Source organism: Panthera pardus, unplaced genomic scaffold, assembly GCF_024362965.1.
Source record: "Panthera pardus isolate Hobbes unplaced genomic scaffold, ASM2436296v1 HiC_scaffold_19, whole genome shotgun sequence".
Lineage (NCBI taxonomy): Eukaryota > Metazoa > Chordata > Mammalia > Carnivora > Felidae > Panthera > Panthera pardus.
This window is the reverse complement of record NW_026526754.1, coordinates 13,991,444-14,006,890: the sequence shown is the minus strand read 5'-3', so window position 1 is coordinate 14,006,890 and position 15,447 is coordinate 13,991,444. Positions and strand designations below refer to the sequence as shown.

The following is a 15,447-nucleotide window of genomic DNA, read 5'->3' as shown; positions in this document are numbered from 1 at the left end:
CTACATACAGCCAACGGAGTCAAGAGAAGATGCTCAGCACATCACTAGAGAAATGCCAATCAAAATCACAATGAGAGATTACCTCACATCTGTTAGAATGGCTGTTATCAACAAGAGATCACAAATGTTGGTGAGGATATGGAGAGAACGCCGGTGCACTGCTGGTGGAAAGGGAAACTGATACAGCCACTTGGGAACACACTGTGAAGGTTCCTCAAAAGATAGAACTATCACATGATCCAACAATTTCACTTCTGGGTATTTATCCGCAGAAAATAAAAACACTAACTTGAAAAGATCTATGCACACCCACGTTCACTACAGCATTATTTACAATAGCCAAGATAGGGAGACTTAAGCGTCCGATAATAGACAAACAGATAAAGAATATGTGGCATATATACACAACGGAGTATTTCTTAGCCATAAAAGAGAAAATCTGGCCACTTGCGACATGAATGGATTTTGAGGACATCATGCTAAGTGCAGCAGACAGATACTGTATCATCTCACCTCTATGTGGAATCTAAAACAAAACACAAAAACCAAAACAACCAAGTTCATGCATACAAAGAACAGACTGGTTGTCAGGGTGGGGAATGAGCTAAATGGGGTAAAGGGGATCAAAAGGTATAAACATCCAGTTTTAAAATAAATACAACATAGGGATGTAATGTACAGTGTGGTAATCACAATTAACAATACCGTATCGCATATTTGAAAGCTGCTAAGAGAACAGATCTTAAAAGTTCTCGTTACAGTTAAAAAAAGAAAATTATAATATATATGGTGATGGATGTTTACCAGACTTCCTCTCATCATTTAGCAATATATAGAATTATCGAATCATAACGTGGTACACATAAAACTAATACTATGTCATTCTATCTCCATAAAAAATTAAAAATCAGGTGTGCCTGGGTGGCTCAGCCAGTTAAGCGTCTGACTTCCGCTCAGGTCATGATCGCACAGTTTGTGGTTCAAGCCCCACGTCGGGCTCTGTGCTGACAGCTCAGAGCCTGGAACCTGCTTCCGATTCTGTGTCTCCCTCTCTCTCTCTGCCCCTCCCCGACTCATGCTCTCTCTCTCTGCCTCTCAAAAATGAAAATGTTAAAAAAAAATGAAAAATCAATAAAAAAGAATGTTCCCAGTTAAATTTTACATAGGCCCCCAAAGCCAGAAAAACGAATGCTCATCAACAGATGGATTTCTCACGGTATGCTAAAATAATTGAGTATTATAAAGCAATAAAAATGAACGAGTTCCAGCTACACAGTGAGGATTTCACAAGAGCTTCGAGTCCTGGCTGTTTTCTATTTCTTGGCCTGAAAGACGACTACATGGATTTTCTTTATCTATATCCACCGGGCCAAATGATAGATGCAATAAGAACTTCCGTATGGCTGCCAGACCAACAGGGGGAGAAACCCGCGGCACATCACTTGGACTCAAGTTATAATAATTTAGAAACGACTCTACCATCAAATACGAAAAATGTCCGTATTCTCCTTATTTTCCATACTCCATACAAACAAAAAACTCAAAAACTTGATGAAACACAGTTCTGATACCACAGCATTAGATGTCAAGCATGACAGACTTCAAAAACTTTTGCCAAGACAGTATACAGTTTCCATCTGGAAGGAATGTGGTGTTCTGGCCAGAAAGCCTATGGTCATGAAGAGAGGTAGAGCTAAGCATATCTGACATCTAAACAGACCATTTCTTAATACCCCTCCCTCAACTCGTCCAACTATTAGATCCTCCTTGACTTACGATGGTTACATCCTGATTAACCCATTGTAATATGAAAAGAGAAGTCAAAAATGTTTTTTTTTAATGTTTACCTTGATTAGACGTGGTTATTCATCACCTCCTGAAAACTGATAAACTAACCGCTAGCCCAGCATTCAACACCAGATTTCTTTTCCATCCCTCTTTCCCATGGCTTTCCTCTCTAAGCAAAGGTCTTCCCAGTAAGATCACATCTTACATCACACTTAGATGTGATCCTTCCTTATTGTGAGTTCCTATTCAGTTTTAAACCCTGGAGTATTTTGTTTGTATCTCTTGTGGCAATCATTTTGCTTTCTTTTGTTAAAAGTGTCTTATTCCTTCCACTCTCCCCTCTGGATGTTAGATTTTTTAAGATTTTCCAAAACAACTCTCCTCAGACCACAGAAGACCATTAACCCCAAGAAGAACAAATGCAATCACATTATGCACATCATCACAAAACTGTTAAAAATCCCAAAAGAAAAAGGAGGCACTGCCTAAAAGGGCACAATAAAACTGCTAGCTGATTTTTCCACAGAAACAATGTAAGCCATTAAACAACAGAGTATCTTCAAAGTACTGAAAATGCTAGAATATGAGTTGGCAAACTTTCTACAACGGGCCAAGTAGTAAATATTTTAGATTCCGCAGACCACATGTAGTCTCAACTACAACCAATCAAGTCTGCCACTGCACCGTGAAAGCAGGCACAGGAAATACGCAAACACACAGGCACGGCTATGTTCCAAAAAAGCCTGATTCCTGGACAATGAAATGTGAAATTCATGTAATTTTCACATCGTGAAATACTATTCTTTTGATTTTTTTCATAGCCATTAAAAAAATGTAAAAACCACTCTTAGCTGTGAGCCATATAAAAGGAAGGCAGAATGCCATCTGGCTCATGGACATAGTTTAACAGCCTGATCTAAAATGACAACTACTGCAGAGTAAATGTCACGTAAGTGCTAGCTTTTTTTTACTGCTGTAAAACGACGTGAACCATAAAGAAGACAAACCTAGCAAGAATCAGTTGGACATAAAAAGCATCAGGGAGCAAATAAGTCAGCAAAATAAGTTATTAAAATACGTATATATGGGATGTTTCCGGGAAGGAGGTATTAAATAATTAGCTGAAACTAATTTTTGGATGCCAGAAACCTGGGAGTTGTGACACAGAGAAAGTATTTTGTTTGGAAGGAAAATATAAATCGTGATTAGCTTTTTAAGTTTTGTTTAAAATATAAGCTAAAAAAGAGTAAGTTAAACCTCTAAAAGAAATATAAAAATATAATTTGACACACCAGAAGAAGAAAAATGCTCAAAGTGACAAGGAGAAGAAAACCAGTAATAAAATAAAATAGAATAAACATTTAATAAAAGGTCAAGACAAGTCTTTAAAAAAAAAAAAAAGACTTCAGACAAGTCTTCAAAAAAAAAAAAAAAAAAGACGCAAACTTAAATAACAAAGCCTTAAAATAAAAGGTACAGAAAAGCTAGCACAGGAACATTAATAATTCATTAAAAAAATTAGTGAAAACAGAATTCCAAGAATATGTATATATCATGACCCCAAATTCTATCAATTCTATTTAATGTGTAAAAAATATGAAAAGAAATGGACAGACCTGCACAAAACTTACAATATTGGCCACCTCTAAAGTGAGGAAACAATCTTTAATGGTCAACAGGATTTTAGCATTGAATAAGGTGACTTAATGCCAGGAGTGGGAGCCTGCTAAGGGAGGTCAGAACCATGATGGTGAGAAAGCGGAAGAGACAGAATTCATGTGTGAATTGTGCAACATAACAGCCTTCAATACACATAGTGTATGGAAGCAAATAAGCCAAGATGTTCAGTCTTGACTTGGATACTGTAATAGGTTGACAGTTATTAGGCTGGGCCACACTGAAATTACTGACAGGCAACTGTTGTACATACAAACACTGCTATTTCATATAGCTCAGCCTAATCCATTTTCTTTTGTATTTCTCTGCATTTTCACACTTCACAAAATCAAACCAAAAAAAGGTGAGAAGAACTATCTTAGGAACTGTCATGCAAACAGGAATTAAAACACAAATCATCAGAAAAAAATGAAAACAGTGGATACAAAGAGCAAATTCTACAAGTTTCAGGAGACAACTAAAAGGTCACGTTCTGATAGGTAGAAAGGCCTTTGTACTTCATGACTACAACACTAAAAAGCGATCACTTCAAAATTCCGAGAGAGGAAAACAATAAAAGCTGGACAAATACATATAACAACTTGCAGGTATTAGCAACCACTGCATGGCTACAATTAGTGAAAGAACAGTGAACATGACGGGAGGCCCACATTACCAACGATGATAAAAATGCTGAAAGAAAGAAATATATCGATCTTGAATTCTATATACAGCATAAATGTCCCTAAAGGTGATTTTTAAACAGTAGCGCAGAGAAATAGAACTGAAGTAGCAAGCGGCACTGTTGCTACATTGAAAAAAGAAAAATCAGCATTTGGGTCTGCAAAGCAACTGAGATACGGGGGCAAAGTAATGAAGGTAAAGAAGGCATAGAGAAGGGGCTCTAAAATTCTGCATAAAAATTCACCTCAGATCTTTGGGTGGTTCCTAATTATGTGCAAGTAGGAGGGAAAGCCTCTAGGAGAATTAGTAGAGGGCAACAATTTTGTTCTGCCAGACAGTTAAATTATTGGCAAAACAAAACGTAACATTCTTCAGAGCAGAAGTGTGTGTCATACATGTCTACCATACAAACAAAAATGACTAGACACGTGAAAAACCAAAATAGCACAATAAAACAATAAACAAGAGATCAACAGTCAAAAGCATATGTAGAGAGAATCCGTAGGTTAGAGTTAGTACACAAGACTTCAGATTAACTGTAAAGTAATATGCTAAAGAATACAGAGAGGGGCGCCTGGCTGGCTCAGTCAGCAGAGTGTAACTCTTGATCTTGGGGTTGTGAGTTTACGTAAGAGGAAAAAAAAATACAGAGAAAAAGATGAATAATGTAGATGAAAATATGGGAATATTTCAACAAAGAACTGGAATCTACAAAAGGGAAGCATATGGACATTACAGAACTGCAAAAAGCGTTTTCAACTAAAGTTTAAAACACGCTGTATAGACTTAATAGCAGATTAGATTCAGCAGAAGAAGTGTGCACTCGAAGGCAGGCCAATAAGAAAATATCCAAACTAAAGCAGAGAGAAAAAAATGGGGGAAAAGTCAAAAATAAGAAATGTGAAGTATGGCCCAAAAGTCTAATATACTATTGCTTAAGATGCTAAAAACAAAAAATATATAATGTGTAGTCTCACAGGTGGAGAAAAAAAATGGGACAGAAGCAATATTTGAGATATAACAGCTAAGAATTTCCCCCAATATGGCAAATAGCATCAACCACAAATCTAAGAAACTTAATAAAGCCCAAGCAGAATAAATGTAAAGACAATTATACCTAAACACATCACACTCGAACTGGTGAGCGCCAGAAAAAAACAGAGTATCTTGCAAGTGGCCAAAAGAAAAAGATTCCTTTCCTTCAGGGAAAAACAATAAAAGTGAAGACTCATTTCTTAACAGAAACCACAGAAGTGAGATAAAAACAGAACGTCATCTTTAACATACTTACGGAAAAAAGAAGCCCTAGAATTCTATCCCCAGGAAAAACATTTTTCAAAACAAAGGTCAAAAGGCGTATAGAGACAAATAAAAGCTGCAAGAATTCACCGCAATATACTGTATACTGTTCTTGGACCATATTGAGGTGGTATAACATTAATTCAAGGTGATTAGTATATAAGCTATAATCCCTACAGAAGCCACTTAAAAAATACACCACCTCATCATAAAAAGGGAGATGTGGCTATATTTATATTGCCAGAGATAAAGAGGAGGATTCCAAAATGACAGAAGGGTAAGTCCGTCAGGAAGACAGAACAATCATAAATGTGCATGCGCTCAATGACACAGCTTCAAATTACATTAAGCAAAAACTGACAGAACCAGAGCAACGGATGGACAAATCCACATTCATACTATCCATCAAGCAAGTATCACAATGGAATGAAGATATTTTCAGAAACGTAAAGCCTAAAAAAATGTTCTCCCGTACCCTTTCTTAAGAAGATACTAAAAAAGGTACGCCAATAAAACAACAGTGACCCCCAAAAAGACAAAGACATGGGAAGAGGCAAACAAAAGATCGATACCAGAGCTGAAGGAAATCCCCAGGAGTTCGAAAGAGACTGCAGGGTGGCAGGGATGTCTATTGATACCAAACTGCTTGTCGTACATGGGTACGACTGCTTTTGAGTGCAACTCAAAAGCAGGCATTTTGAGGGCCGTCATACACAAAAAGCCTACTGCCACGGGACCACCTTTTTAACCCGAGGGCACAATGCCTGGGTGAGCCTGGCCCAGTTTCTTATTTGCACTCAGTCTGACTTGTTTTCAACATGTGCTGGTGACATCTCCTACTTCTACCTTCCACACCAGGCTGCCCTGCATCAGATGACACTCCACCTTACACAAGCGTCCTGCTTTGATGGACTCCTGACAGTTGGCAGCTACCACTAGGCTAAGAAGCAGCGAATACAGGCAACCACCCGGTTTAATTCTATTTCTACCAGACATTCAATACCTGATTCACACTTTGACCCTGCCAGATAGGCCAACCATGTGAGCCCTATGTTTTCCTATGTTTCTCATGACCTTGCCAATGACTTCTCCCAATGGAATTTTTGGAAATTCTCAGAAAAGCTGAAGCCAGACTGACTCAGAGACTGTATTCAGCTCATCTTCTCCTAGAAACCTTTATCCAATACCAGCAAAATTGCAGGACACAACCAGACTTATGCTTATTGGATAACTTTTGACACACTGCTTCCCCAGTAAGGCGGTATCATTTTAGACTATCACCAATAATGCATGCGTGGTTTCATCTCTCTTTGGTTAATACTGGCTAATAAAACTTTAAAATAAACAGCGATTAAAACAGAACAAAACAACCCAAGTCTTGACAAAAGGGAACATGGGTGCATATAAGGACATCTTAAATCTTAGGGTCTGGAAGCAAAAGAAAAAAGAACTCCAGCGATCAGAAAGAAAATTATGCAACACAAGGCAATATAAACTCCAGTTACAGTTTCTCAAAACTAAATTTTATGTTGATGAGGCATGTATGTAGATAAGTGGTAAAATCTTTAAGAAAAGCAGGGGAGGGGCACCTAGGTGGCTCAGTCAGTTAAGCATCCGACTGTTAATTTTGGCTCAGGTCACAATCTCACAGTTTGTGGGATCGAGCCCCACATCAGTCTCTGTGCTATCAGCACAGAGTCTCTCTCTCTCTGCCCCTCTCCTGCCTGCTGTCTTTCAAAATAAATAAACTTTAAAAAAAAAAAAAAGAAAAGAAAGAGGGGCGCCTGGATGGCTCAGTTGGTTGAACATCTGACTTTGGCTCAGGTCACGATCTTACGGTCTGTAGGTTCGAGCCCCACATCAGGCTCTGTGACAGCTCTGAACCCGGGGCCTGCTTCTGATTCTGTGTCTCCTCTCTCTCTGCCCCTCCCCCACTCATACTCTCTCAAAAATGAATAAAAAAACATTTTTAAAAAATTAAAAAAAAAAAGAAAAGCAGGGGAGTAATTGACAAAAATGTCAAGATAGAGGATACCTACTAGGATGATTCAATGGGAGAATGTATCATCAAGAACAGAGAATGTTCTAATTTTTTTTTTAATGTTTATTTAGTTTTGAGACACAGACAATGTGAGCAGTAGAGGGCAGAGAGAGAGGGAGACACAGAATCCAAAGTAGGCTCCAGGCTCTGAGCTGTTAGTACAGAGCCTGATGCAGGGCTTGAACTCACGAACCACAAGATCATGACCTGAGCCAAAGTGAGACGCTTAACGACTGAGCCACCCAGGCGCCCTGAGAATGTTCTAGTTCTTAACTTGGGTAAGGTACATGGGTGCCCATTTTCTTATTATTCTTTAATGCACACATATTTGTTACACATATTGTTATGATGCACATGAAAGTATTACAATGCCTTATATACTCTGTTCATTACACAATAAAATAATAAGGAAACGCTAAGTTCTTTTACGGAAAGACTTCGGATATGTTACTGAGTGATAAAAATACAAAATTGAGAAAATGAAAAGACAAGGCACAGATGGGGAGAAAATCTTGGCAAAACACATACCTGATAAAGGAATGGTATCCAAAATATATACATAAGAATTCTTAAAAATCAACAATATGAAAACAACCTGATTTAAAAATGGGTTAAAGACCTTACTACACACCTCATCAGTGAAAATACAGAGATGGAAAATAAACATATGAAAAGATACTCGACATCATGTCATTAAGGAACTATAAATTACAATGAAATACTGCTGCACACCTACGAGAATGGCCAGAATCCACCACGCCGGCAGCACCAAACGCTGGCAAGGATGTGGAGCAGCAGAACTCTCACTCACTGCCCGTGCGGGTGCCACATGGCACAGCCACCTTGAAAGACATTTTGGCAGTGTCTCACAAAACCAAACCTACTCCTACCATACGATCTAGCAGTTACGCTCCTCAGTACCTACCTAAATAAGTGACTTTATCCGCACACAAAACCCTGCACGTGAGTGTTTGTAGCAGCTTTATCCATAATTGTCAAAACTCGGAAGCCGCCATTCAATAGGTGAGTGGATAAATAAATGGTGGTACATCCACACAACAGAATATTATTCAGTGGTAAAAAAAGATGAGCTATCAAGCCATGAAATGATATACAAGAACCTCAAATGCATATTTCTAAGTGAAAAAAACTACTGGTTACACACTGTATGACTCCAGCTATATGACATTCTGGAAAAGGCAAACCTATGCAAACAGTTAAAATGATCACCAATTTCCAGGGGCTCAGGGAGGTGGGGGCTGAGCGGGTGGGGCGGGAAGGATGAATAGATGAGGCACAGGGGATTTTTAGAGCAGGAAACTATACCGTATGAAACTTCAATGGTGGGTACGTGTCATTATGTATTTGTCAAAATCCACAGAACATACAAAGCCAAGAATAAAACCTAATGTAAGCTACAGATTTTAAAGTGTTCATATTGGCTCATGAACAGCATCAGGTGTACCACATTAATGCAAGATGTTAATAACAAGGTAAGCTGTGTGTGTGGAAGGAATGAAGGAATACACAAAAACCCTGTACTTTTCACTCACATCTGTAAACTCAAACTGCTCTAAAAAATGAAGTCTATTAATTAAAAACAAAACACATATAAACAAATCAGCATGATTAATATGCTTCCTATAATAACCTGTATTTGTACTCATGTAAATATGTACATATAAACTCTGAAAAGCTACTCAAGTGGGGAGTCTGGGTGACTCGGTTAAGCGTCTGACTTCAGCTCAGGTCATGATCTCACAGTTTGTGAGTTCGAGTCCCACATCAGGCTCTGTGCTGACAGTGCAGATCCTGCTTCGGATCCTATGTCTTCCTCTCTCTGTCTCTTCCCAGCTCGTACGCATGGGCACGCACGCACACTCTCTCTCTCTCAAAAATAAACAAACATTAAAAAAATAATAAAAAGTCTAGGGCGCCTGGGTGGCCCAGTCAGTTGAGTATCTGACTTCGGCTCAGGTCATGATCTCATAGTTCGTGAGTTCGAGCCCTGCATCAGGCTCTGTGCTGACAGCTCAGAGCCTGGAGCCTACTTCAGATTCTTTGTCTCCCTCTCCCTCGGCTCCTCCCCTGCTCACATGCTGTCTCTCTCTTTCTCAAAAACAAATAAAGATTAAAAAATAATTTTAAAAAATAATAAAAAGTAAATAAAAAAAAAGCTACTTATGAAAGTAATGACAGTAAAGCTACTCATGAAAGCTACTCATGAAAGTAATGGTATTGTGGAGGTCTGGGGGGAGAATTTAATACACACCCAGATATTTACTGAGTTTTTTGGCATCCTAATTTGACTGAAAAAGTAAGATACACACAAAATCCTGCATTTGCAGTGAAGAATGCTATACAAAACAACCAGAGACAAACTGATAAACCCATCGTTTCTGGGGATGTTGTCCAAAACACCATCTGTATGAAGGTCCATAAAATTTACTCAGACCTGATATCAGAGAATGAAGGAGATGCCACTCATAATCAATTCAAGACAATTAACTTGGTTTGCTTTTTGGCTGCTGGTATTGATCAATTATTCTTACTACATTTTCCTTAAGTGTTGCTCATCTCTGCCTTTATATTTCATTTTCTTGGTCCTTATAAACTTCCTCAAATGCACTGAAAAAACAAAATTGGGAAAAACAACTCACCTGGGATTTGTTCATTTTTTGTAGTTTTGGGGTAAAGGCTGAGAACTATGAAGGCCGAACTGAAAGACAGAAAAAGGAAGATACTGTTATTAATGATGTGACTTGCTTTGGAACTCCTACAATGACTTATTTACAAATCCTTACACATCATTTGGGAAAACACCACCTACTGGGAGAGTCCCTTGCCCTCTTCAGAAGGGACCTAAACAATCATGGTGGCAACACTTACCTTCAATCAAACATTACGAGACACCAGAAAAGGCCAAACTAAGACAACCCACTATCAAGAGACAAAGCAATCAACACAAACTTCAACTGATGATTATCAGACAGAGAATTTAAAATAACTATGATTCATATTTTAGAAGCTTTAATGGAAAAGGTGGACAACATAAATAAATGGGAAATTTCAGAAAAGATGAAAACTGCAAGAAAAAATCAAATGGAAAAGAAAGCAAGAAATTACCCAAAATGAAACATAAAAACAAAGTAGAATGAAAAATTAAATAAATAGAGAATCCAAAGACTATAGTTCAATATCAAATGGCCTAACAAACATGTCATTGGAATCCCAAAAAGACAATCAAGAATGGGACAGAAGAGGTATTTGAAGACATAATGATTGAGGATTTTTAAAAAATAATGATATCAAACTATAGATCTAAGAAACTTAAATAGTTTATCTAAACTGAATAAATACCAAACCAAACAAATATGTAAGACATCATATTCAAACCATTGAAAACCAAGGTTAAATAAAAAGTCTGGAAAGTAGCCAGAGGGAAAAATGACACATTATATAGAGGAACTACATAAAGAATCACAGTCAATTTCTCATCAAAAACTATACAAGCCAGAAGACAATGCAGTGACATTTTTAAAGTATGTATGTATGTATGTATGTATGTATGTATGTATGTGTGTATTTATTTATTTAATTTATTTTTGGGAGTGTGTCATAGCAAGAGCAGAGGAGGGACAGGGAGAGAGGAAGACAGATAATGCCAAGCAGGCTCCATGCTGTCAGTGCAGAGCCCAGTGCAGGGCTCAAACTCATGATCTGTGAGATCACGACCTGAGCCAAAATCAAGAGTTGGCCACTCAAATGACTGAGCCACCGAGGTACCCCTATTTTTTATTTATTTTTTTAAGTTTATTTCTTTATTTTGAGAGAGAGAGAGACAGAGAGACAGAGAGACAGAGAGAGAACAAGCAGGGAAGGGCCAGAGAGAATTCCAAGTAGCCTCTTCACTGTCAGCAGAGAGCCCAATGCAGGACTCGAGCTCTCAAACTGCGACCATAACCTGAGCCGAAATCAAGAGTCAGACACTTAACCAACTGAGCCACCCAGGTGCCCCTGAAGTACTTAAAAAAAAAAAAAAAAAAAAAAAAAAAAAAGCAGGGCAACTATCAACCCAGTATTCTATACCCAGCAAATACATCCTTCAAAAAATGAAAGTGAAATCAAAACTTTTTGAACAAAAACAGAGAATTCATTACCAGTAGACTTGTACTAGAAGAAATATTTAAAGTAGTTTTTCAGGTAGAAGGAATATGATACCAGACAAAAACCTGGATCTACACAAGAAATAAAGATCTATGGGAATGCTTAAAATAAAGATGACTCTAAAGAAAACCTTCTTACTTTTAATCACTCTAAAAGACAAATGATTGTCAAAAAATAGCCCGTTAAGTTTTGTGGGCTTACGGCATATGTAAAACTACAACATATGATAGTACAAAAGATGGGATGATGAAATTGGAGAGTATATTATTATAAAGATTTTATATTACACGTAAAGCAGTAAAATATTACTTAAAGGTCCACTGTGATTAACTCCAGATTTGTATTGTAAATGCCAGGGCAACAACAAAAAAAATTTTTAAAGGGGTATAAGTGATAAGCTAATAGTGGAGGAAAAAAATGAAATCATAAAAGTACCAACTAATACAAAAGCAGTTGGAAAAAGAGTTAAATACGAATGAAGACCAACCAGGACAAGTAGAAAACAAACTAGCAAGATGGTAGATTTTAATTGAACCATCTTTTTTTTTTTTTTTTTTAATGTTTATTTACTTTTGAGAGAGACAGAATGCAAGTGGGTTAGAGGCAGAGAGAGAGGGAGACACAGATCTGAAGCAGGATCTAGGCTCCGCGCTGTCAGCACAGAGCCTGATGCTGGGCTCGAACTCATGAGCTGTGAGATCATGACCTGAGCCGAAGTCGGCAGCTCAACCGACTGAGCCACCCAGGGGCCCCATAACTGAACCATCTTAATAACTGGTATAAAACACCAATTAAATGATAGAGGTTGTCAAACTGGATAAAAAAAAGGAAGGCCAACTGCTTTTAACTGTTTATAAGCGGTTTGTTTGAAATATAAAAACATAGCTAGATCAAAAGTAAAGGGATGAAAAAAAAGATATGCCTTGCAAACACTAACCAAAAGAGAGTGATTATATTAATATCAAAGTAAACTTCAGAATATTACCAGAAATAGAGTGATATTACATAACGTCACTGTGATAAACAACACCTGGTGAATGTGTCAAATGGCCAGAAGGCATAACAATCCTAAATGTATATGTACCTAACAAAAGCATTTCAAAATACAAGAAGCAAAAATTGACAGAACTGAAAGAAAAAAAAAAAACAGATAAATTCACAATTGGAGTGAATTTATCATAGTTGGAGACATCAATACTCTTTTCTCAGTGACAAAACAGGTAGATAGAAAACCAGTAAGGATATAGAAGAATAGAACCACGCTATCAACCACCCTGACTCATTTTGTATTTATAGAAGACTCCACCACCAGCAGCACAATAGTCATTAAATTATATATTAAAAATTCCCAAGATAGATCATATTCTTGGCCACAAAACAAACCTTTCATTCTAAAGAAATGAAATTTGTAACAAAGTGTATTCTTTGGTGAAAATAGACTTAAACTAGAAATCAATTACTAGAAAGAGATCTGTTAATTCCTTCTTTCCAAATACTTGGAAATTAAACAACAAATTTCTAAATAACCAAGGGTTGAAAAAGGAAGTCACAAGTTTAAAAAACCCATAGAACTGAATAGAAATGAAAGCACAACATACCAAAATTTGAGGGATATAACTAAAGTAGTATTATGGCATTAAATTATTACCTACATTAACTGTAACTACAAACAGTTATAGCATTAAACTGTATTAGAAAAGAAAGATTTTAATCAATTATCGCAGTTTCCACCTTAAGAAAGCAGAAAAAAAATTAATTAATTAGTTAAACCCAAATCAAGCATAAGGAAGGAAATAATAAAGTTAAGCATAGAAATCCATAAAACTCAAAACAGGGGGGTACCTGGCTGGTTCAGCAGGTTGAGCATCTGACTCTTGACTTCAGCTCAGGTCATGATCTCACAATTTGTGAGTTTGAGCCCTACTTGGGGCTCTGCGCTGACAGGGTGGAGCCTGTTGGGATTCTCTCTCTCCCCTGCCCCAACCATGCACTCTCATACTCTGTCTCTCAAGATAAACAAATAAACATTTAAAAAATCCCTCAAAACAGAAAAACAATAGAGAAATTCCATAAAACCAAAACCTGGTTATTTGAAAAGATCAATAATATTGATAAACCTCTAGCCATACTGACCAAAAGGGAAAAAAAAAAAGGAGGGCATTAATTACCATCATCAAAAATGATGGAGGAGACACTACTACAGATGCTACAGATATTAAAGAGTTATTCTTTAATAATAAAAATAGAGGGACACCCAGGTGGCTCAGTTGGTTAAGCCTGGTGTGAGACCTGATTGTGGCTCAGGTCATGATCTCACAGTTAGTGTGGGTTAGTGAGTTCAAGTCCTGTGTCTGGCTCTGTGCTGACAGGGCAGAACCTGTGTGGGATTTCTCTTTCTCTCTCTCTCTGCCCCTCCCCTGCTCATGCTGTCTCTGTCTCTCTCAAAATAAATAAACTTAAAAACATTTTTTTAAATAATAGATAACCATTAGCTATGCTAATTAAGGAGACAAAAACAAAAAGGGGGAGAAATCCCAAATATACAAAATAAGAACAGTGGAAAATATCAACAAATACAAGAGAAAAAATATGAAATGATGGAAAAATGATTACATTTTCAACAATACACTACATAAGGATAAATAAAAATGATAACCTTTTTTTTAAATGACAAACTTCTATAAAGATTATAAAGTGCACTTAAGGGAGACAAAACAGGGCTTGAACACTGGGATGGCCTACAATATGATCCAACATCATAAAGGTGTCCATTCTCCCTAATTAAATGCAGCCATTAATCGGATCATAATAAAAGTACTGGCAGATTTTTAATGCGAATAATTCTAAAGTACCAGTGGAAATCATAAATCAACTTGCGTAATCTCAAAGTGGTAAAAGGCTTCTGAGTGCCATAAAAGAGAAGAGCAGTAAATTCAACTACAAATTAATTCAAAACGCCTGCAAGGCAAAACTATCAGGGAACAAAATCAAAAGGAAAATGGAAAAACATGTGCCACTTACACAAAATACCGGGAGGCTCGGGTACTCCACCCATCTGAGCCTCCGGTTTTTCCTTCAGTTGCAACTGAGATACTAGCGACGTCACAGGCTAGGTGTGAGGATTAGAGGAACACTTAGCCGAAAAGGCTTTCGCAAAGAGGTCAGAGGTCTCCTCTGGTACGCCGCGTGCATCGGGAAACTTGCTGGGGCTTTCATTCCTCCCGGCACCAGGTGATGCTCGGGCACTCAGCACGCGGCTTCCGGGCGCCGCCAGGTGTGTGCGGCCCCGCCCCCGGCCTCGCCCCGCGCCCGCGGGGCCTGGTCACGCGCGCACCCGCCGGGGCTTCCGGACTCGCTCCCGCGCGACAGGAGACGCTGGCGGCCGGTCGGAGGCGCTTCTCCTGACAAAGGGAGGAAGGCGAGCCCTCGCCGCCGCCCTCCCTCGCCGCCGTCCCCGCCCCCGCACGTCCGGCCAGGCGGGCCCCGCCAGCCCCGTGCGGAGGACGGCGCGGGGCGGCCCCGGACACCGCCCCGAGGGTCACCGACGTCTGCAAGTCGCTGAAGTTTGGGCTCCCACCCTGCGCGGACAGGAGCCCATCCCTCATCTCCTCCTCCGCGGCCCCCAGCCCTCGCGTAGCTGCATGGCAGCCCCCCCTCATACCTGGAGGGGCACGGCCTCCACTTGTGGCTCAGTGCCAAGCCAGGTCACGGCGCCGGTCAGCGAAGATGCGCGGAGACCGGGGCCCTGTCACCCACTCGCGGCAGGAGGTGGGGGAAGGGCAGCCACCGGCGCGCTCGCAGCACTGCACAGG

At 39.0% G+C, this 15,447-nt stretch overlaps 1 protein-coding gene across 2 annotated transcripts in view; it reads right to left on the bottom strand.

Annotated features, from left to right (window-relative positions):
- Window positions 1–15,447, bottom strand: part of ZFP1 (ZFP1 zinc finger protein) — a 20,889-nt gene extending 5,442 nt beyond the window's left edge. Inside the window, exons 1-2 of one of the 2 annotated variants that reach the window (XM_019413165.2) lie at window positions 15,297–15,447; window positions 10,129–10,187 (exon numbers count right to left, since the gene is read on the bottom strand). In XM_019413165.2, coding sequence (XP_019268710.1) covers window positions 10,129–10,143 — 15 coding nt within the window. In that variant the 5' untranslated portion in view covers window positions 10,144–10,187; window positions 15,297–15,447. Of the gene's footprint in view, window positions 1–10,128; window positions 10,188–14,656; window positions 14,997–15,296 lie in introns of those variants that run through there. The other variant, XM_019413166.2, reaches the window with a different exon arrangement.